Source organism: Trachypithecus francoisi, unplaced genomic scaffold, assembly GCF_009764315.1.
Source record: "Trachypithecus francoisi isolate TF-2019V2 unplaced genomic scaffold, Tfra_2.0 Lachesis_group4, whole genome shotgun sequence".
In the NCBI taxonomy this organism is placed as follows: Eukaryota; Metazoa; Chordata; class Mammalia; order Primates; family Cercopithecidae; genus Trachypithecus; species Trachypithecus francoisi.
Window position 1 is genome coordinate 119,587,472 of NW_022681469.1, and position 20,918 is coordinate 119,608,389.

Below are 20,918 nucleotides of genomic sequence, written 5' to 3' on the forward strand. Positions count from 1 at the left end.
TTTCAGTAGAGATGGGGTTTCCCCATGTTGGCCAGGCTGGTCTCAAACTCCTGACCTCAAGTGATCTGCCCACCTCGGCCTCCCAAAGTGCTGGGATTATAGGCATGAGCCACTGTGCTTGGCATAAGACTGGGTAATTTATAAAGGAAAAGAAGTTTAATGGATTCACAGTTCCATATGGCCGGGGAGGCCTCACAATAGTGGCAGAAAGCAAAAGGCACGTCTTACATGGCAGCAGACAAGAGAGAATGAGAGCCAAGCAGAAGGGGAAACCTTTTATAAAATCACCAGATCTTGTAAGACTTATTCACTACCAGGACACCAGTATGAGGAAAACCACCCCCATGATTCATTCAGCTCCCACTGTGTACCTCCCAAAACACGTGGGAATTATGGAAGCTTCAATTCAAGATGAGATTTGGGTGGGGACACAGCCAAACCAAATCAGCTCTGCTGCCTATTGTCTGGGAGCTCAGGTGAAGCACCTTGTATCTCTGAGCCTCAGTTTTCTCATCTGTGAAATGGGGGCAGTTGGGGATCAGATGAGCTATCATATCTTAAGCTCTTAGCACGGAGCCTCATGCAAGCCTGTGATTACTATGGTTGTTTTTTTGTTTGTTTGTGTTTTTGAGATGGAATCTTGCTTTGTCACCCAGGCTGGAGTCAGTGGTGCTGTCTCAGCTCACTGCAACCTCTGCCTCCCGGGTTCAGGCGATTCTCCTGTCTCAGCCTCCTGAGTAGCCGGGATTATAGGCACCCACCACTACGTTCCGCTAATTTTTTTGTGTTTTCAGTAGAGACGGAGTTTCACCATGTTGGCCAGGCTGGTCTTGAGCTCCTGACTTCAGGTGATACGCCTGCCTCAGCCTCCCAAAATGCTGGGATTACAGGCATGAGCCACCGAACCTAGCCACCTTTCCACCTTCCTGGGTCTGTGGACCCTGAGGCCTTAGGCTGGGCTGCAGCTTGGGGAGGGGAGGGGAGGGGGGGCGCCCGGGAGAGAGTTAGGAGGGTTTTCTTTCCTGTCCCAAGAGAGACAGAAGGGGACATCTTTATGCAAGAAGTCTGTGGCTGTGTCCCTCTATTAGGAAATAGGCTGGGAGTCTTTTGTGTGCCCTGTAACTGTCTGAGGGTGAGGATGGGGGTCTCAGGGACCACTTGCACAACATCTGGGTCACACATAGGGGCCACAGGGAGTCTCAGGTCAACAGCTGAGGGCCTGAGCCCACCCAGTGGGGAGGTGGCTTATAATCCTTGAGAATGGGTTCATCCCTGGCCCAGGACTTACAGTTTCCTTGAGAAGTGGAAAGCCATTGCTTCTGTGTTTGTTTTGCTTTGTTTTTTTGTTTTTGTTTTTGTTTTTGAGATGAAGTCTTTTCTCTTTCCCCCAGGCTGGAGTGCAGTGGTATAATTTCAGCTCACTGCAACCTCCACCTCCCAGATTCAAGCGATCCTCCCACCTCAGCCTCCTGAGTAGCTGGGATTACAGGTGCCCGCCACCACACCCGGCTAATTATTTTATTTTTAATAGAGATGGGGTTTCACCATATTGGTCAGGCTGGTCTGGAACTCCTGATCTCAGGCGATCTGCCTGCCTCGGCCTCCCAAAGTGCTGGGATTACAGGCGTGAGCCACTGCGCCCAGCCTAAACATTGCTTCTGAGGGCATACTTTCCTGGGGACGTTCTGGAGGGCTGGAAGAGTAGGGGGAGACCTGAGGAGGACCTGCCCAAGACCACACAGCCAACCATTCCTGCCTCAGTTTCCATGACAAGACCTGATCTCTACAAAAAATACAAAAATTAGCCCAGTGTAGTGGCAGGTGTCTGTGATTTCAGCTACTCAGGAGACTGAGGTGGGAGCATCGCTGGAGCCCAGGAAGTCAAGGCTGCAGTGAGCCATGATCTCGCCAATGCACTCTAGTCTAGGTGACAGAGCAAGACCCTGTCTCAAAAAACAAATAAATAAGGGTTAGGTGTGGTGCCTCACGCCTATAATCCCAGCACTTTGGGAAGCCAAGGCAGGCGGATTACTTGAGGTCAGGAATTTGAGACCAGCCTGGCCGACATGGTGAAACCCCATCTCTACTCAAAAATACAAATCAGCCACCTCCCAACCCTAGACTCTGTGCACCTGGGGCCATCCAGCGGCCAGTTCCACGCCAGCCCTAACAGCCACCTCTTTCCCTCTCCCTCTCCTTCTCTGCAGGCTCCCCCCTGCACAAGCAGTCATCCGGACCCTCCTCCTCCCCGGCCGCAGCTGCTGCCCCCGAGAAGCTGGGCCCCAAGGCGGCGGAAGTGGGGGATGACTTCCTGGGGGACTTTGTGGTGGGCGAGCGGGTGTGGGTGAATGGCGTGAAGCCAGGCGTGGTGCAGTACCTGGGCGAGACGCAGTTCGCACCGGGCCAGTGGGCCGGCGTGGTCCTGGACGACCCGGTGGGCAAGAACGATGGCGCGGTGGGCGGCGTGCGCTACTTCGAGTGCCCGGCCCTCCAGGGTATCTTCACGCGGCCCTCCAAGCTGACCCGGCAGCCCACGGCCGAGGGCTCGGGGAGTGATGCCCACTCCGTGGAGTCACTGACTGCCCAGAACCTGTCATTGCATTCGGGCACGGCCACACCCCCGCTGACCAGCCGCGTCATCCCCCTGCGGGAGAGCGTCCTCAACAGCTCCGTGAAGACGGGCAACGAGTCGGGCTCCAACCTCTCGGACAGCGGCTCTGTGAAGCGGGGCGACAAGGACCTGCGCCTGGGAGACCGTGTGCTGGTGAGTGCGGGCAGTACTGGGCTCTGAGCCCAGCCTCCCTTCCCTCCCCTGCTCCGCCTCACTTGGCCGAGCTGGACCCCCCTGGCTGGGCAGGGTGGGGACCCAAACGGGTCTCGGACACGGTCCAACCTGGTACACTCATTCCTCATCAGGACCATACAGAGTGACAAGACAGGAGACTGTTGCTGTGTGACCCTGGGCAAGTGTCTTAAACTTTCTGGGCCTCACTCTTTCTATCGGTAAAATGGGATTTTTTTTTTTTTTGAGATGGAGTTTTGCTCTTGTCGCCCAGCCTGGAGTGCAGTGGCGTGGTTTCAGCCTGCTGCAACCTCCACCTCCCGGGTTCAAGCGATTCTCCTGCCTCAGCCTCTCAAGTAGCTGGGATTACAGGCATGAGCCACTATGCCTAGCTAATTTTTTAGTAGAGACAGGGTTTCACCATGTTGACCAGGCTGGTCTTGAACTCCCAACCTCAGGTGATCCACCCGCCTTGGCCTCCCAAAGTGCTGGGATTACAGGTGTGAACCACCGTGTCCAACCAAAATGGGAATTTTAATCGTACTTCAGTCATAGTTGGAGATGCATTAAAATGTATCACTCATTTTAGACAGTGCCTAATACTACGTACCGCATAGGTTTTGGCCATTATTGATATTATCTACTGATCCAACTCATCTGCATGCACGTGCCAGGCATGTACTGGAAAAGGCTGGGAACTGGATGTTCTCAAGACCCCTGGTCCTGGCCAGACACAGTAGTTCATGCTTGTAATCCCAGCACTTTGGGAGGCTGAGGTGGGAGGATCACTTGAGCCCAGGAGTTTAAGATCAGCCTGGGCAACATAGTGAGACCCCGTCTCTACAAAAAAATACAAAAAAAAATTAGCCGGACATGGTGCTTGGCCCTGTACTCCCAGCTACTCAGGAGGCTGTGGTGGGAGGATGGCTTGATCCTGGGAGTTAGAGGTTGCAGTGAGCCAAGGTAGTGCCACTGCACTCTAGCCTGGGTGACAGAGCCAGACCCTGTTCCTTTTTTTTTTTTTTTTTTTTTTTTTTTTTTGAGATGGAGTCTTGCTCTATCGCCCAGGCTGGAGTGCAGTGGCCGGATCTCAGCTCACTGCAACCTCCGCCTCCTGGGTTCATGCCATTCTCCTGCCTCAGCCTCCCGAGTAGCTGGGACCACAGGTGCCCGCCACCTTGCCCAGCTAATTTTTTTTTTGTATTTTTAGTAGAGATGGGGTTTCACCGTGTTAGCCAGGATGGTCTCGATCTCCTGACCTCGTGATCCGCCCGTCTCGGCCTCCCAAAGTGCTGGGATTACAGGCTTGAGCCACCGCGCCCGGCCCCCTGTTTCAATAATAATAATAATAAGGCCGGGCATAGTGGCTCACACCTGTAATCCCAGCACTTTGGGAGACCAAGGCGGGCAGATCACCTGAGATCAAGATTTTGAGACCAGCCTGGCCAACATGACGAAACACCACCTCTACTAAAAATACAAACATTAGCTGTGATGGCATGCACCTGTAGTCCCAGCTACTTGGGAAGCTGAGGCAGGAGAATACTTGAACCCAGGAGAGAGAGATTGCAGTGAGCTGAGATCACACCACTGCACTCCAGCCTGGGTGACAGAATGAGACTCAGTCTCAAAAAAACAATAATAATAATAATGATAGTAACCCCTTGCCCAGGGCCAGGAGGTGCAGACACCTTATCAGCTACAACCCGAGTGATCAGTGTTGTTGAAGTTGAGAGAATTGGGTCATTGGAGCTGACAGCTTCCTGCCAGGGGCCCCTCTTCTCCACTAGTCCCAGCTGTTAGGGCCAGGTTGGAAAGGGGTCAGTGACCCCCAAGTCTTCTAGAGTATGAATACAGCAGTGACCTGGGTTGGTGGTGGTCAGGTGGACGGGACAGGGCTGTGTCTTGCTATCCAACCAGGCTGTGGTGGCCTTGGGCTAACCCTACCTCTGGGACCACAGCATTGGGAAGAGACTCACAGGGTACAGGGAAGTCCCTGATGGGGCCTTCTGGGCCTGGGGTGTGAGGAGCTGTCAGTGGGGCAGGGGTCCCTGTGCCCATTCTGCAAGGCTTCCTGGGGGAAGGTGGGAGGTCATTGCAACCCAAGGTGGGGAGCACAGGCTTGGAGCTCCAAAGCTGAGTGGAGAAGGGCAGAGGGTTTGGGGACCCAGAGCAGGGACCCCCAAAGGGTATTACTGCCTAGGGTCCTCTCTCCCTGCTCTGAGAACCTGGCAAAGGTTTCTCCTGGAGGTTTCTGGAAAGAGCCTTTGGGGTTGTGGGCAGGGGAATGAGAGATGTTTACACCCATGGGTTGAATCCTCAAGCCAGTGCTATGATGTGGTTTTATCATCCTCACTTTATGGATGGGGAAACTGAGGCTCAGGGAGGTTTTTTTTTTGTTGTTGTTGTTGTTTTGTTTTGTTTTGTTTTGTTTGTTTTGTTTTCTAGCCTCGCTCTGTTGCCAGGCTGGAGCGCAGTGGCGCGATCTCGGCTCACTGCAACCTCTGCCTTCTAGGTTCAAGCAATCCTCCTGCCTCAGCCTCCCGAGTAGCTGCGACTACAGGCACATGCCACCATGCCCAGCTAATTTTTTATATTTTTAGTAGAGGTGGGGTTTCACCATGTTGGCCAGGATGGTCTTGATCTCTTGACCTGCCCATCTCAGCCTCCCAAAGTGGTGGGATTACAGGAGTGAGTCACCGCGCCCAGCCTCAGGAAAGTTTAATAACTTGTCTGAAGTGACAAGTGACAAGTGCCTGCCCACTGAGCTGTGTCCCTCTCTGCCCTGGCCAGGGTGAGAGCTCTGCTTTTTTTTGAAACAGGGTCTTGTTCTGTTGCCCAGGATGGGGTGCAGTGGTGCAGTCGTAGCTCACAGCAGCCTCAAACTTGGACTCAAGCAATCCTCCTGCCTCAGCCTCCCAAGAAGCTGGGACTACAGGCCCATGCCACCACACCTGGCACCACGCCTTTGCTAGCGTAGTTCCCCTGGACAGAACTTCTCCTGGGTGACCTGGTGGTGAGCGTGGCTAGATATGGTCCCTGCCCTCCAGTCATCTCCAGCTTATAGGAGACAGACCATGAGGCCAGTGATCACAGATATTAGTCTGCCAAGTGTGCCGTGGTGCTCTCAGAGCCTGGCCTGGTGGAGAGGCTCCCCCGAGGAATGGTGTGAGGGCAGAACTTAGGGAATGGCCTGGCATTGGCCTAGTGATGTGGGGCCAGAGCATCGTGCCAGGCAGAGACCCGTGGGCTGAGAGACTAGAGAAACTGTGAGAAGAGGCCCGGCGCGGTGGTTCACACCTGTAATCCCAGCACTTTGGGAGGCTGAGGCAGGTAGATCACCTGAGGTCAGGAGTTTGAGACCATCCTCACCAATACGGTGAAACCCCATCTCTACTAAAAATACAAAAATTAGCTGGGAGTGGTGGTGGGAGCCTGTAGTCCGAGCTACTCGAGAGGCTGAGGCAGGAGAATCGCTTGAACCTGGGAGGTGGAGATTGCAGCGAGCCGAGATAGTGCCATTGCACTCCAGCCTGGGTGACAGAGCAAGACTAGAAAAAAAAAAAACAAACTGAAAAGAGCAGGGAGGCTGAGTGGGCAGTGGGGGAAGCCAGGGAAAGCTCACACCCCAGAGGCTGACCTGGGTGACCCCACAGGGCCAGGGTTCTGGGATGGAGCTGGGTCTTTGCTGTAAGAGTCAAGGTAGCTATGGAAGCTGCAGCCACGTGACAGATTCCTGGGTTAAGGACATCGCACCTGCTGCTTGGTGGGGATGGGATCGGAGGGGGCAAGACTGGAGCAGGGGCCGCCGGGTGCAGTGGCTCACACCTGTAATCCCAGCACTTTGGGAGGCCAAGGTAGGCAGATCACCTGAGGTCAGGAGTTTGAGACTAGCCTGGGCAACATGGTGAAACCCCATCTCTACTAAAAAATACATGGTGACGGCACCTGTAATCCCAGCTACTCAGGAGGTTGAGGCAGGAGAATCGCTTGAACTTGGGAGGCGGAGGTTGCAGTAAGCCGAGAGGGTGCAGCTGCACTCCAGCCTGGGCAACACAACAAGACTCCATCTCAAAACAAACAAACAAACAAACAAAAACAGACTGGAGCAGGAATGGCAGTGCCCAGGAAGGAGGCTGGACTCCTGGCCCCCTGCACCATCCTGTCCAAAGAACTTGTTTTGGGACTGTCACTCTGCTCTTCCTCCTGTGGTTCCCAGGAAAGCCAAACCCAGCCAACAGGATCTGGCAAACGACTCAGTCTCCCTGACCTGTCCTTCAGGATCTCCGGGGTCTGAGGGCACCTGCTGAGGGTGGGCACAGCAGGGAAATCAGGCCCGAGTCTGTGATATTGTACAAGTCACTTATAGAGCCTCATCCTCATTCATTCATTCATTCACTTGCCATGTGTCCGTTCAGCAAAATGGCCATGGCCCAGCACTCTTGTTTTGTTCTATGCTTTTTTGGGGAGGGTTAAGAGAGCTGATGGCAGCCCGGCACGGGTGGCTCACGCCTGTAATCTCAGCACTTTGGGAGGCCAAGACAGGCAGATCAGTCAAGGTCAGGAGTTGGAAACCAGCCTGGGCAATGTAGCAAGACCCTGTCTTTACTAAAAATACAAAAAAAAAAAAAAAAAGGCCAGGCATGGCAGCGCATGCGTATGCTCCCAGCTACTAGGGAGGCTGAGATGGGAAGATCACTTGAGCTCAGGGAGTCAAGCCTGCAGTGAGCCATGATCAGACCACTGCACTCCAGCCAGGGCAACAGAGTGAGACACTGTCTCAAAAAAAAAAAAAGGAGAGAAAGAACTGGTGGATGTGAGAATGCATCATAGTCTGCCAGGAGCTATGGCTGTGCACAGTCTGACTAATATCGTGGGAGTGCCCTGGGCATGGGCCTGTGACTCTGCTGGGGCGGGAAGTGGAGGCTCTGGGGGTTACCAACCAGCCCAGATTGCTCCCTGGATTGGGGAGCAGCAGGTTTGACGCCAGTTTGAATCTGCCTGGCATTCCCCCTGTACTTGCTCTCCTTGCAGGGTGTGGAAGCTTCTGACCATCTCAGGGTGTGGTGTACAAGAGAGGGGCACAAGGTGGGCACTGCCACTGGTCTAGAAGTGTCTGCTAAGCCCTGGCCTGTCTGCAGGGTTGGCAGCAGCTGGGCTACTTTGACCTTGACTTCTCAATCTTTAAGTAGATTGCATCCTATGGTTGAAACATTGCTTTCTAGGTACATACCTCACACTGGACACTGTGCCTAGCACTTTTTTTTTTGAGACAAGGTCTCGCTCTGTCACCCAGGATGGAGTGCAGTGGTGCAGTCATAGCTCACTGCAGCCTCAAACTCTTAGGCTCAAGTGATGCTCCTGCCTCAGCCTCCTGAGAATCTGGGACTACAGACGTGCACCACCATACCTGCCTAATTTTTTAATGTTTTTTATTTTTTGTAGAGATGGGGGTCTCGCTGTGTTCCTCAGGCTGGCCTCAAATTCCCAGCCTCAAGCAATCCTCCTGCCTCAGCCTCCCAGAGTGCTGGGATTACAGGCATGAGCCACTGAGCCCAGCCTAGTTTATGATTTAGGCTAGGGAAGAGAAAGGACATTCCAGGTTGGAATTACAGAGAAGCAAGATCCAAGACTCATTGTGTAGACAGAGTGGCAGAGACCTGGTGCCAGAGAGGAGGGGTTGAGAAAGCAACCCCACTTGAAGGCCGGAGACCAGAGAGAACCAACGTAGACTCACAGACAGGCCTCAGTGGCAGAGACACCAGAGCCCTACCCAAGAAGGAGACAAAGGAAGGTGGGGTCCGGTCTGGAATCAAGCCCAGCTGAGATTGAGAAGGCCACAGAGTGTAGTAAGAAGAGATCCACCTGCCTTTCACTCCCTGACTACTCTGAACTTCAGTCTCTTCTTCCATGAATGTGGTTACAGTGCCCGTCTCATGGAAATATCAGATTTGGAATTCTTGTCTTGCATGTGCCAGGCGCACGTAGTTGGCCCTAGGAGATGGTGGGACAGGAGCTAGTTTTAATTGGGGAGCTGGATTTACTTAGGCACACTTGAGGCATACTTGGGGTATCAAGAGAAATTAACATTTTATTTATTCAATTTTTTTTTAGACAGAGTCTGGCTCTGTCGCCCAGAGTGGAGTGCAGTGGCGCGATCTCGACTCACTGCAACCTCTACCTCCCAGGTTCAAGCGATTCTCATGCCTCAGCCTCCCAAGTAGCTAGGATTACAAGCGTGCATCACCCACCTGGCTAATTTTTGTATTTTTTAGTGAGACAGAGTTTCTTCATGTTGCCAGGATGGTCTTGAACTCCTGGCCTCAGTGATCCACCCACCTCAGCCTCCCAAAGTGCTGGTATTACAGTGAGTCCAGCAGTAAAATGAAATTAACATTTTATAAAGTCATTGGCCAGGCACGGTGACTCATACCTATAATCCCAGCATTTTGGGAGGCTAAAGTGGGTCGATCACCTGAGGTCAGGGGTTCGAGACCAGATTGGCCAATTGGGGAAACCCCGCCTCTGCTAAAAGTACAAAAATTAGCCAGGCGTGGTGGCAGGTGCCTATAATCCCAGTTACTCAGGAGGCTGAGGCAGGAGAATCACTTGAACCCAGGAGGCGGAGGTTGCAGTGAACTGGGATCCTGCCATTGCACTCCAGCCTGGGCAATAAGAATAAGACTCTGTCTCAAGAAAAAAAGAAGGGGGGGGAAGAAAAAATATTTTGGTTCAGATAAACATGGTAAATAAATATACACATTTATTTTCAATCCCTCCTGAATTTGCACTAGAACAACACTGAAGAGATGTTTGGGGTTTTTCTTTTTTTGAGATGGCTTCTTGCTGTGTTGTCCAGGCTGGAGTGCAGTGGCATGATCCTAGCTCACTGCACCCTCAAACTCCTGGGTTCCAGCGATCCTCCTAACTCAGCCTCCTGAGTAGTCAGGACTACAAGCGTGTGCCACCACACCCAGCTAGTTTCTTAATTTTTTGTAGAGATGGGGTCTTGCTGTGTTGCCCAGGCTGGTCTTGAACTCTTGGACTCAAGTAATTCTCCTGCCTTCTCCCAAAATGTTGGGATTACAGGTGTGAGCCACCACACCCAGCTATGAAGAGAAAGTTTTTTAAAAAGAGCTAGTTGGCCGGGCGCGGTGGCTCAAGCCTGTAATCCCAGCACTTTGGGAGGCCGAGACGGGCGGATCACGAGGTAAGGAGATCGAGACCATCCTGGCTAATACGGTGAAACCCCATGCCTCCATCTCTACTTAAAAATACAAAAAACTAGCCGGGCGACGAGGCGGGCGCCTGTAGTCCCAGCTACTCGGGAGGCTGAGGCAGGAGAATGGTGTAAACCCGGGAGGCGGAGCTTGTAGTGAGCTGAGATCCGGCCACTGCACTCCAGCCTGGGTGGCAGAGCAAGACTCCGTCTCAAAAATAAATAAATAAATAAAAAGAGCTAGTGGCGGGGGAAGAGGAGAAGCAATCAGTGTCCATTGAGAAACCCTGGATGTTCAGTAACTGGCCACATATTGGCCTCTAGAAATGAGGCTGCCACTGGGGCCGGGAACAGAATTGGTTTAAAAGTCTTTAGATTCAGCTGGGCACAGTGGCTCACACCTGTAATCCCAGGACATTGAGAGGCCAAGGTGGGCTAATCACTTGAGGCCAGGAATTCGAGACCAGCCTGGCCAACATGGTGAAACTCCATCTCTACTGAAAATACAAAAGTTAGCCAGGTGTGGTGGCAGGCGCCTGTAATCCAAGCTCCTTGGGTGGCTGAGTCAGGACAATCGCTTGAACCCGGGAGGCAGAGGTTGCAGTGAACTGAGATCACACTGCTGCACTCCAGCCTGGGAAACAGAGTGAGACTGTCTCAAAAAAAAAAAAAAAAGAAGAAGAAGAAGAAGACTGGCCATGCACAGTGGCTCACACTTGTAATCCAGGCACTTTGGGAGGCTGAAGTGGGAGGATTGCTTGAGCCCAGCAGTTCCAGACCAGCCTGGGCAACAGAGTGAGACCCTGTCTCTAAAACACTAAAAAACAAAATTATTCAAGTGTGGCGTCGCATGCCTGCAGTCCCAACTACTTAGGAGGCTAAGGAGGGAGGACCATTTGAGCCCAGAAGTTTGAGGCTGCAGTGAGCCATGAATGCAGCACTGCACTCCAGCCTGGGTGACAAAAGGAGACCCTACCTCTAAAAACAAAAACAAAAACACCTTAGATCCCCCACCCCGTCCCTATTCCTACGTTGCCTGGTTACTGTTCCTCTAGCTGATGTCTGGTATGGGCACTTGGTCCCCCTGAGAGGATCACAGAGAATTATTGGGTAGAGGGATCCCAGGCAGGAGGGACTGAAAAAGGAGGATGAAGTGAACATGTGTGATTTTTTTTTTGGGGGGACGGAGTCTTGCTCTGTCATCCAGGCTGGAGTGCAGTGGCGCAATTTCCACTCACTGCAAGCTCCACCTCCCGGGTTCACACCATTCTCCTGCCTCAGCCTCCCGAGTAGCTGGGATTACAGGCGCCCACCACGCCTGGCTAATTTTTTGTATGTTTAGTAGAGATGGGGTTTCACCATGTTAGCCAGGATGGTCTCGATCTCCTAACCTCATGATCTGCCCACCTCAGCCACCCAAAGTGTTAGGATTACAGGCGTGAGTCACTGCGCCCGGCCGAACATGTGTATTCTAAGTGCCCCCTACCCCTACGTGGCTCCCCGATCCCTGGCGGCCACACCTACTCCCTCCACAGTGAAGATTACAGGAAACTTCTCTGGAGAAAACAGCTGGTCCTCTGAGAAATAAGACAAGGTGATACAGGCATTAAATATGAACAAAACTGCCATTGAATATGTGAGTATGAATATTCATGCACATGAATATTCATGTATGTATAAATATTCAGTGAACAAAAAGCTCTGGGGAATGAAAAATGTCACAGAAATAAGAAACTGCACGGAAGTGTTAAAAGATAAAGTTAAGAAAATATTTCAGGAACTAGAACAGAAAGGAAACAGGCCGGGGGCGGGGGCTCACACCTGTAATCCCAGCACTTTGGGAGGCCAAGGTGGGTGTATCACAAGGTCAGGAGTTCGAGACCAGCCTGGCTAACACGGTGAAACCCCCGTCTCTACTAAAAAAATACAAAAAACTAGCTGGGCATGGTGGCAGGCCCCTGTAGTCCCAGCTACTCGGGAGGCTGAGGCAGGAGAATGGCGTAAGCCCGGGAGGCGGAGCTTGCAGTGAGCTGAGATCCGGCCACTGCACTCCAGCCTGGGTGACAGAGCAAGACTCTGTCTCAAAAAAAAAAAGGTAAATTTTACATTATGTGAACTTACACCTCCATAAAAAATAAAAAAAAATAAAAAAAAAGAAAGAGTGAGCCAGGCACAGTGGGTCATGCCTATAATTCCAGCACTCTGGGAGGCTGAGGAAGGAAGACTGTTTGAGGCCAAGAGTTCAAGACCAGGCTGGGCAACATTGTGAAACCTCATCTCTACCAGAAAATGTTAAAAATTAGCTAGGTCTCGTGGTGTGTGCTCTAATCTCAGTTACTTGGGAGGCCAAGGCGGGAGGATCACTTGAACCCAGGAGTTCCAGGTTGCAGTGAGCCATGATTGCACCACTGCACTCCAGCATGGGTGACAAAGCGAGAGCCTGTCAAAGAAAGAAAGAAAGAGAGAGAGAGAGAAAGAAAAAGAAGAAAAGAAAGAAAGAAAGAAAGAAAAGAAAAGAAAGGAGGAAAGGAGGGAAGGAGAAAAGAAAAGAATGAGGTAGAATAAAATATTTTGGCCAGGCACGGTGGCTCACGCCTGTAATCTGAGACAAGCACTTTGGGAGGCTGAGGCAACTGGATTGCTTGAGCCCAGGAGTTTGAGACCAGCCTGGGCAACGTGAAGAAACCCCATCTCTACCAAAAAAAAAAAAAAAAAAGCCAGGCATGGTGGCCTGTGCCTGTAGTCCCAGCTACATGGGAGGCTGAAGTGGGAGAATCACGTGCCCAGGAGGCCAAGGTTGTGGTGAGCTGAGATCATGCCACTGCATTCCAGTCTCAAAAAAAACAAAAAAGAATAAGGAATAAAACATTTTCAGATATAGAAAGCTCAAAAATGTACCTCCTCATGCACCTTTTCTTAGAAAGCTGTGGGAAGATGTTCTCTACTAAAATAAGTAGCAAACTGGCCGGACGTGGTGGCTCACACCTTAATCCCAGCACTTTGGGAGGCCAAGGTGGGCAGATCACCTGAGGTCAGAAGTGCAAGACCAGCCTGGCCAACATGGCGAAACCCTGTCTCTACTAAAAATACAAAAATTAGCTGGGCATGGTGACAAATGCCTATAATCCCAGCTATTCTGGAGGCTAAGGCTGGAGAATTGCTTGAACCCGGGAGGCAGAGGTTTCAGTGAGCCGAGGTCGTGCCATTGCACTCCAGCCTGGGCAACAGCGCGAGACTCCGTCTCAAAATAAATAAACAAAACAAAATAAAATAAGTAGTAAACCAAGAAAGAAGAGGCAGGGAATCCAGAAAACAGGATCAAGCCCAGGACAGAGGTAAAGCGGTTGTGAAGGTCACAGTGACAGGAGACTCCAGGCCAGTGGCCACACTCCAGAGAGGCCAGCAGCCAGCCCAACCCGGAGTGGGTCCCATGGCTCCGGGAGAGACATCTTCAGAAAGAACTTGATAGAATTCCCAATGCCTCTGAACATCTTGGCAGATTTAGACTATTGAAAGAGTTGGGGTTGAATTAGTGTTGAGACTATTAAAACTAGGCAGACAGGCCAGGTGCAGTGGCTCACACCTGTAATCCCAGCACTTTGGGAGGCCAAGGCAGGTGAATCACTTGAGGTCAGGAGTTTGAGACCAGCCTGGCCAACATGGTGAAACCCCATCTTTACTTAAAATACTAAATAATTAGCTGGGCATGGTGGCACATGCCTGTAGTCTCAGCTAATCAGGAGGCTGAGGCAGGAGAATCACTTGAACCCGGGAGGCGGAGGTTGCAATGAGCCGGGATCGTGCCACTGCACTCCAGCCTGGGCGACAGAGTGAGACTCTATCTTAAAAAACAAACAAACAAAAACCACTAGGCAGACAATCATCAAAGATAGTTATTTACAGGGAAAAAATTTTTTCTGGAAAGGAAAAGTAACTGCAATACATCATCCTCATCTATGAGTACTATCTACTTCGTCATAGTACTGCAAACCTGGAGTCAGATCAAAATTTAGATATGGAATACAAAAATCAGCTGGGCATGGTGGCGTGTACCTGTAGTCCCAGCTACTCAGGAGGCTGAGGCAGGAGTATCAACGCTGTCTCAAAAAAAAAAAAAAATTTAGATATGGACCTGGTGTGGTGATTCACACCTATAAATCCTAGCCTTTTAGCCATTTGGGAGGCTGAGGCAGGAGGATTGCTTGAAGCCTGAAGTTTGAGACCAGTTCGGGCAACATATCAAGACCCTGTGTCTACAAAAAATTTTTTAAAACTTAGTTGGGTATAATGGCACATACCTATTGTCCCAGCTACTCTGGAGGCTGTGGCAGGAGGATCGCTTGAGGCCAGGAATTTGAGACCAGCCTGGGCAACGTAGGAAGATCCTGTGTCTACAAAAAATTTTTTAAAATTTTAGCTGGGTATGGTGGCACACACCTATAGTCCTCAGCTACTCAGGAGGCTGAGGTGGGAGGATTGCTTAAGCCCAAAAGTTTGAGGCTGCAGTGAGCTACAATTGTACCACCGCACTCCGGCCTGGGCAACAGAACAAGATCCTATCTCAAAGAAAAAAGAAGGAAAGAAAAAGAGAAACTGCTTTTAGGGTTACCATTTATTGAAACTCTAGTATATGCTAGACACCGTATATACAGTGCTTAATTCTCATGAAAACCTTTTATTTTATTTTATTTGAGGCAGAGTCTCACTCTGTTGCCCAGGTGGAGTGCACTGGCGCAGTCGTGGCTCACCACAACCTCCGCCACCCAGGTTCAAGCGATTCTCCTGCCTCAGCCTCCCAAGTAGCTGGGATTATAGGTGCCCAACACCAGGCCTGGCTAATTTTTGTATTTTTAGTAGAGACAGGGTTTCACCATGTTGGCCAGGCTGGTCTTGAACTCCTGACCTCAGGTGATCTGCCCACCTTGGCCTCCCAAAGTGCTGGGATTACAGGCGTGAGCCACCACAGCCAGCCCCGAAAACCCTTTTACAGATGAAGATGCTGAGGCTCAGAGAGGTTAGATAACCTGCCTAGGCACACACAGCTTCTAAGTGATAGAGTTTGAATGCAGGTGTATGTGTCTGTCTGCAAAGCCTATGCTCTTGCCTGGGTCAGCCCTGGGAGGCACTGGTTAACCTGTCTCCCTCTCAATCATCCTTGGGTGTCTCTCCCTCCCCATTCCTGGCTCCCGTGTCCTCTGCATGCTGGAAGGGATGGATGGGATAAGCCTGGGCTGGTTGCCCCTGCTGTCTCTGCCTGTGCCACTGCATCCTCTAGACCTGAGTCTCCCTGTGTGCTGACAGGTCGGCGGGACGAAGACTGGCGTGGTGCGGTACGTGGGGGAGACAGACTTTGCCAAGGGCGAGTGGTGTGGCGTGGAGCTGGACGAGCCCCTTGGGAAGAATGATGGGGCGGTGGCGGGCACCAGGTATGGTGGGCTTCTTCTAGGGAGTATGGGAGGGGATTCCTCTCCCCGGAGTGGGTGCAAGGGATGGAGATGGGACATTGGAGGAAGTTAGTGTCCAGCATGTAGTGTCAGACACCATAATATAAGTCCTTTCCCCTTCCCTCTTTCCCAACAGCCCACTAAGCTGGATAGTGGGATTATCATCCCATTTTACAGATGAGAGTATGGAGGCCAGAGAGGTCATTGTTCAAGGTCACACAGTCACAGGCAAGCGCCAAGAGTATCTGTCCCCGTGTTCTCTTCTTCGTGTCACTCATGGCTAAGTGGGGTGGGAGCCCTCAAAAAGGAGAGGGAGGCCAGGCGTGGTGGGTCATGCCTGTAATCCTAGCCCTTTGGGAGGCCGAGGCAGGTGGATCACTTGAGCTCAGGTGTTCGAGACCAGCCTGGCCAACATGGCGAAACCCTGTCTCTACTAAAAATACAAAAAATTAGCTGGGTGTGGTGGCACACACCTGTAATCCCAGCTACTTGGGTGGCTGAGGCATGAGAATCGCTTGAATGGGAGAGGAGTAGGTTGCAGTAAGCCACAATCACACCACTGCACTCCAGCCTAGGTGACAGAGCGAGACTCTGTCTCAAAAAAATTAGCCAGGCATGGTGGCGTGCACCTGTAGTCCCAGCTACTTGGGAGGCTGAGGCATGAGAATTGTTGGAACCCGGGAGGCAGAGTTTGCAGTGAGCTGAGATCACGCCATTGCATTCCAGCCTGGGCAACAGAGCAAGACTGTCAAAAAAAAAAAAGGCGAGGCAGCAGTCCCTGCCATCTGGCATTGGGGTCCCTTGAATGACACATGAAATAATCAAACAGTGCCCAACGCTATATGGCCAAAGGCAGGCCTCACAGATGGGTTCCAGGTCTCATACCATCTCTGATGAAAATGAGTTGACTGCTGGCGTTGCTGGGTTAGGAGGATCTAAGGCTGTGTCTGGGCTCATGGTGGGTGGAGGAGTGATGTGGTAAGTGGACCATGTCTGTCACAGGTGTGGACTAAGGTGAGGCTACCTGAGTCCCTGTGCAGTCCCTGGACTGGATTCTGTGGTTGAGATGAGGCTGTGACTGCTCTGAGCAGGAGTGGTCACCATGGCACAGGGGAAGAGCCAGGCTTGGGCCAGGCCTTGAAAGAAGGTAGGGTTTCCTTTTGGAAGAGGTTTGAGAGGGATTATGCTAGGTAGGGGCTGAGAGCACAGTATGAACAAAGACCTGGAGGTGGGAAAAGGCAGGATAAGGTGGCAGTTGTAAGGTGAATGAGAAGCTGAATGGGGGACAGGCATGGTGACTCACGTCTGTAATCCCAGCACTTTGGGAGGCTGAGGCTGGATCACTTGAAGCCAGCAGTTAAAGACTAGCCTGGACAACATAGCAAAACCCCATCTCTACAAAAGATACAAAAATTAGCTGGGCATGGTGGCACACGCCTGTGGTTTCAGCTACCTGGGAGGCTGAGGTGGGAGGATTGCATGAATCCAGGAGGCTGAGGCTGCAGTGAGCTATGATCGCACCGCTGCACTCCAGCCTGGGTGACAGAGCCAGACCCTGTCTCGAAAGAAAGAAAAAAGCGCGGTGGCTCAAGCCTGTAATCCCAGCACTTTGGGAGGCCGAGACGGGCGGATCACGAGGTCAGGAGATCGAGACCATCCTGGCTAATACGGTGAAACCCCGTCTCTACTAAAAAAATACAAAAAAAAAAAACTAGCCGGGCGCGTTGGCGGGCGCCTGTAGTCCCAGCTACTTGGGAGGCTGAGGCAGGAGAATGGCAGGAACCCGGGAGGCGGAGCTTGCAGTGAGCTGAGATCCGGCCACTGCACTCCAGCCTGGGCGACAGAGCGAGACTCCGTCTCAAAAAAAAAAAAAAAAAAAAGAAAAAAACTGGTTGGGCCCAATTCTCATGGTCCAGTGTGGAGTCCGTGACCAGAGAGGTCTTGAGAGAAGATGGGAATCCGGGGTTTCCATAACAATGCTTTGCCTTCCTGTTTGCAAGATGAATGTTTCTCTTGACTCACTTTTGCTTTCAGAATTCAGGGGTGGATTGGACAGCAGTCCCCACCCCACCCCACTCCAAGGTTTCTCTTTCAAGCTTTTGCTTCTCCATACAGGGACTTTGTGGGCAGAGAACTGATGGGATTCCTTCATTCTGGGAGGGGTCTGAGGGTAGCCTGAGAGTGGGGCTACAGCTGTGGCTGGGGTCTCTGAACAGTCATGGGAGCCAAGCTTACTGGGCTTTGGAGCCCAGCAGACTGGAGGACCAGTCTCAGCTTTGCTATGTAACCAGCTGTGTGACTGTGGGCAAGTTATTTAACCTCTCTGAGCCTAAATTTTCTCATTTGTGAATGTAGAGAACTTTGGGGGATGGAGATGAGCATTCATTTAAAAAGACTGGCACAAAGTGGGTCCCAGTAATTATTTCCTACTTCCAAGAGTATCCTCGTTGTCTGTTCACAGCTGCAGAGACTCTCAGACCCTACTCACCTCTATCCTTTTTCTGAGAGTCCTATCTATCCACCTGGAAGATTTCCACCTTGGAGTGTCTTTCCACATGGACCCCAAGGAGGTGTCTTTCTCTTTTTCTGCTGGGCTCTGAAGAGGCAGAAGAGGCAGGGGAGGCTCCAGGCTTTGCGGCTGTGACAGCAGCATGGATCTCTCCTGCTTCCACAGGTACTTCCAGTGCCCACCCAAGTTTGGTCTCTTCGCGCCCATCCACAAGGTGATCCGTATCGGCTTCCCATCTACCAGCCCAGCCAAAGCCAAGAAGACCAAGCGTATGGCCATGGGTGTGTCAGCACTGACCCACAGTCCCAGCAGTTCCTCCATCAGCTCCGTCAGCTCTGTGGCCTCCTCTGTGGGGGGTCGGCCCAGCCGCAGTGGCCTGGTGAGGGTGGGGCTGCAGAAGGGGATTCTCTGGTGTGTGTTTGGGAGGGGTGAGGATGTACAGAGATCCAGGTGTTCTGATCTGCTCCTGACTTACTCTAGTTCCAGTTTGGGATTTTTGTACAAAGTAGAAAGTGCATATCTTTTAATAGGGAAAATTGAGCCATTTATATTTATTGTCATTTTTATATAACTGATTTATTGGAAGCCTAAGCCTTTCTCTGGATGTTAAGGAGGGTTATACAGATGCGGGGCAAGGGGTTCAGAAAGGTTGGCATCGAACCCTGGATGAAGGGAAAAGAGGAGGCTGCTCGGTGGCTATGGGCAGGGGGCATTCTGTCCAAACCCAGTCTAGGGTTGGAGGTTCCTCTTGTCCTCTTGTTCCACTTTGGTTGGAGGTGGCCAAAGTGAGGAAGTCAGAGGCTCTGGCTATCAGGAGCTGACTCTCCTGAGATGGGGAATTTCCTGAATCTCAAACATCAGGATTCCCCGCTGGGTGAGTCTGCAGGGGCCAGGATGTCAGAGTACTGGCAGAGGAAGAGCAGGACCCTGGGAGTCAAGGCACTTGGGCCCCCCACCTGCTGCGTTGCTGTAGGTTAGGCTGGACAGAGCGAGCCTGCCCCACAGTGCTTCAGATCCCTGAGACACGCCTGCACGCACACCTTCCTGCAGCTCACGGAGACCTCTTCACGCTACGCCCGCAAGATCTCGGGCACCACAGCCTTGCAGGAGGCACTGAAGGAGAAGCAGCAGCACATTGAGCAGCTGCTGGCTGAACGAGACCTGGAACGGGCCGAGGTGGCCAAGGCCACGAGCCACATCTGCGAGGTAGAGAAGGAGATCGCCCTGCTCAAGGCACAGCATGAGCAGGTGAGTGGCAGGTGGGGCTAGGGGTGGAGCTTCTCCAGCCAGTCTCATAGAGTCTCACCCACTCAGAGTGAAGACCTTGGATGGGGTGGGTGCAGAGAAGTATGAAGATAACACAAGCAGTACTCATCCCCCGCCTTCCACAGAAGCCTCAGTGACCTGGTGAATTTCCTTCCAGTCTTTTCTGCCTGTGTATAAGGATACGTACACCTACTTTCAGAATCTGGCTACAAGCTTGTATATCCTGCTTTTTTATTATTTATTTTCTTTCTTTCTTTTTCTTTTTTTGACGGAGTCTCGCTGTGTTGCCCAGGCTGGTGTGTAGTGGTGCAGTCTCAGCTCCCTGCAACCCCCACCTCCTCGGTTCAAGCGATTCTCCTGCCTCAGCTTCTTGAGTAGCTGGGATTACAGGCAAGTGCCACCATGCCCAGCTAAGTTTTGTATTTTTTTGTGGAGATGGGGTCTTGCTGTGTTGCCCAGTCTTGTCTGAAACTCCTGACCTCAAGTGACTCTCCCACCTTGGTCTTGCAAAGCAATGCAGTTTTTACAGGCATGAGCCACGTGTCCCACCTCTTCCCCATCTTGATGTCTGCATTGCCGTCCATCGCAAGCTTTGTCCTTAATGACATCTGATGTGACTACTCCCCTGCTGTTTAGATTATTTCCAATTTTTCACTTTTTTTGAGACAGAGTCTCACTCTGTCGCCCAGGCTGGAGTGCAGTAACGCGATCTCGGCTCACTGCACCCTCCACCTCCTGGATTCAAGCAATTCTCCTGCCTCAGCCTCCTTAGTAACTGGGACTACAGGTGTGTGCCACCGGGCCCAGCTAATCTAATTTTTGCATTTTTAGTAGAGACGGGGTTTCACCATGTTGGCCAGGCTGGTCTTGAACTCCTGGCCTCAAGTGATCTGCCCGCCTCGGCCTCCCAAAATACTAGGATTACAGGCGTGAGCCACCGCACTCAGCCAATTTTTCACTCTTTCTACATACCACTGCAGTAAATATATTTTTTAATGTATGACTGTCTATATTTCAGATTAATCTTTTTTTTTTTTTTTTTTGAGACGGAGTCTCGCTCTGTCGCCCAGGCTGGAGTGCAGTGGCCGGATGTCAGCTCACTGCAAGCTCCGCCTCCTGGGTTTACGCCATTCTCTCGCCTCAGCCTCCCGAGTAGCTAGGACTACAGGCGCCCGCCATCTCGCCCGGCTAATTTTTTGTATTTTTTTAGTAGAGATGGGGTTTCACCGTGTTAGCCAGGATGGTCTCGATCTCCCGACCTCGTGATCCGCCCGTCTCGGCCTTCCAAAGTGCTGGGATTACAGGCTTGAGCCACCGCGCCCGGCCCGGATTATTCTTTTGAGCAGATTCTAGGGTTGTATTTCAGGGAAGTGACTCTGCCCCAGGCCTTGGGGCTGCCGCTGGCTTGTGTCTGGTTTTTTCTCTGATCTTTGTCTCCCGTGGGGGAGCTCCCTCCTGGGCCTCTGTCCCCATCTGGGGTCTGGCCTGCCCCTCCTTGGATGCCAGGATTAATAAGGCCAAGTTCATGGCTGTGCTTTGATGGGGCACAGACAAGACAACAGATTTGCAAGATAACAGGTCTTAGGCTCTTGTGGGTCGTGGGGGGGTTGCAGGTACAGAGGGCAGGTGGGCCTGAGGGTCTTGCCTCTGCCTCTCTTTTTCCTGCTGGGTCCCTTCCTTCACACCTAGGCCCACTGT

General features: G+C 51.8%; 1 protein-coding gene across 3 annotated transcripts in view; it reads left to right on the top strand.

Moving 5' to 3' along the window:
• The window catches only part of CLIP2 (CAP-Gly domain containing linker protein 2), a 109,412-nt gene that overhangs the window by 44,500 nt on the left and 43,994 nt on the right, over nucleotides 1–20,918 (top strand). For all 3 annotated transcript variants that reach the window (XR_004432864.1, XM_033192890.1, XM_033192891.1), the window contains exons 3-6: nucleotides 2,208–2,764; nucleotides 15,303–15,427; nucleotides 18,120–18,333; nucleotides 19,005–19,202. Coding sequence is in view for 2 of the 3 variants with exons in the window: in XM_033192890.1 (XP_033048781.1) it covers nucleotides 2,208–2,764; nucleotides 15,303–15,427; nucleotides 18,120–18,333; nucleotides 19,005–19,202 (1,094 nt within the window). In the remaining variant the exon portion in view is untranslated. The remainder of the gene's footprint in view (nucleotides 1–2,207; nucleotides 2,765–15,302; nucleotides 15,428–18,119; nucleotides 18,334–19,004; nucleotides 19,203–20,918) is intronic.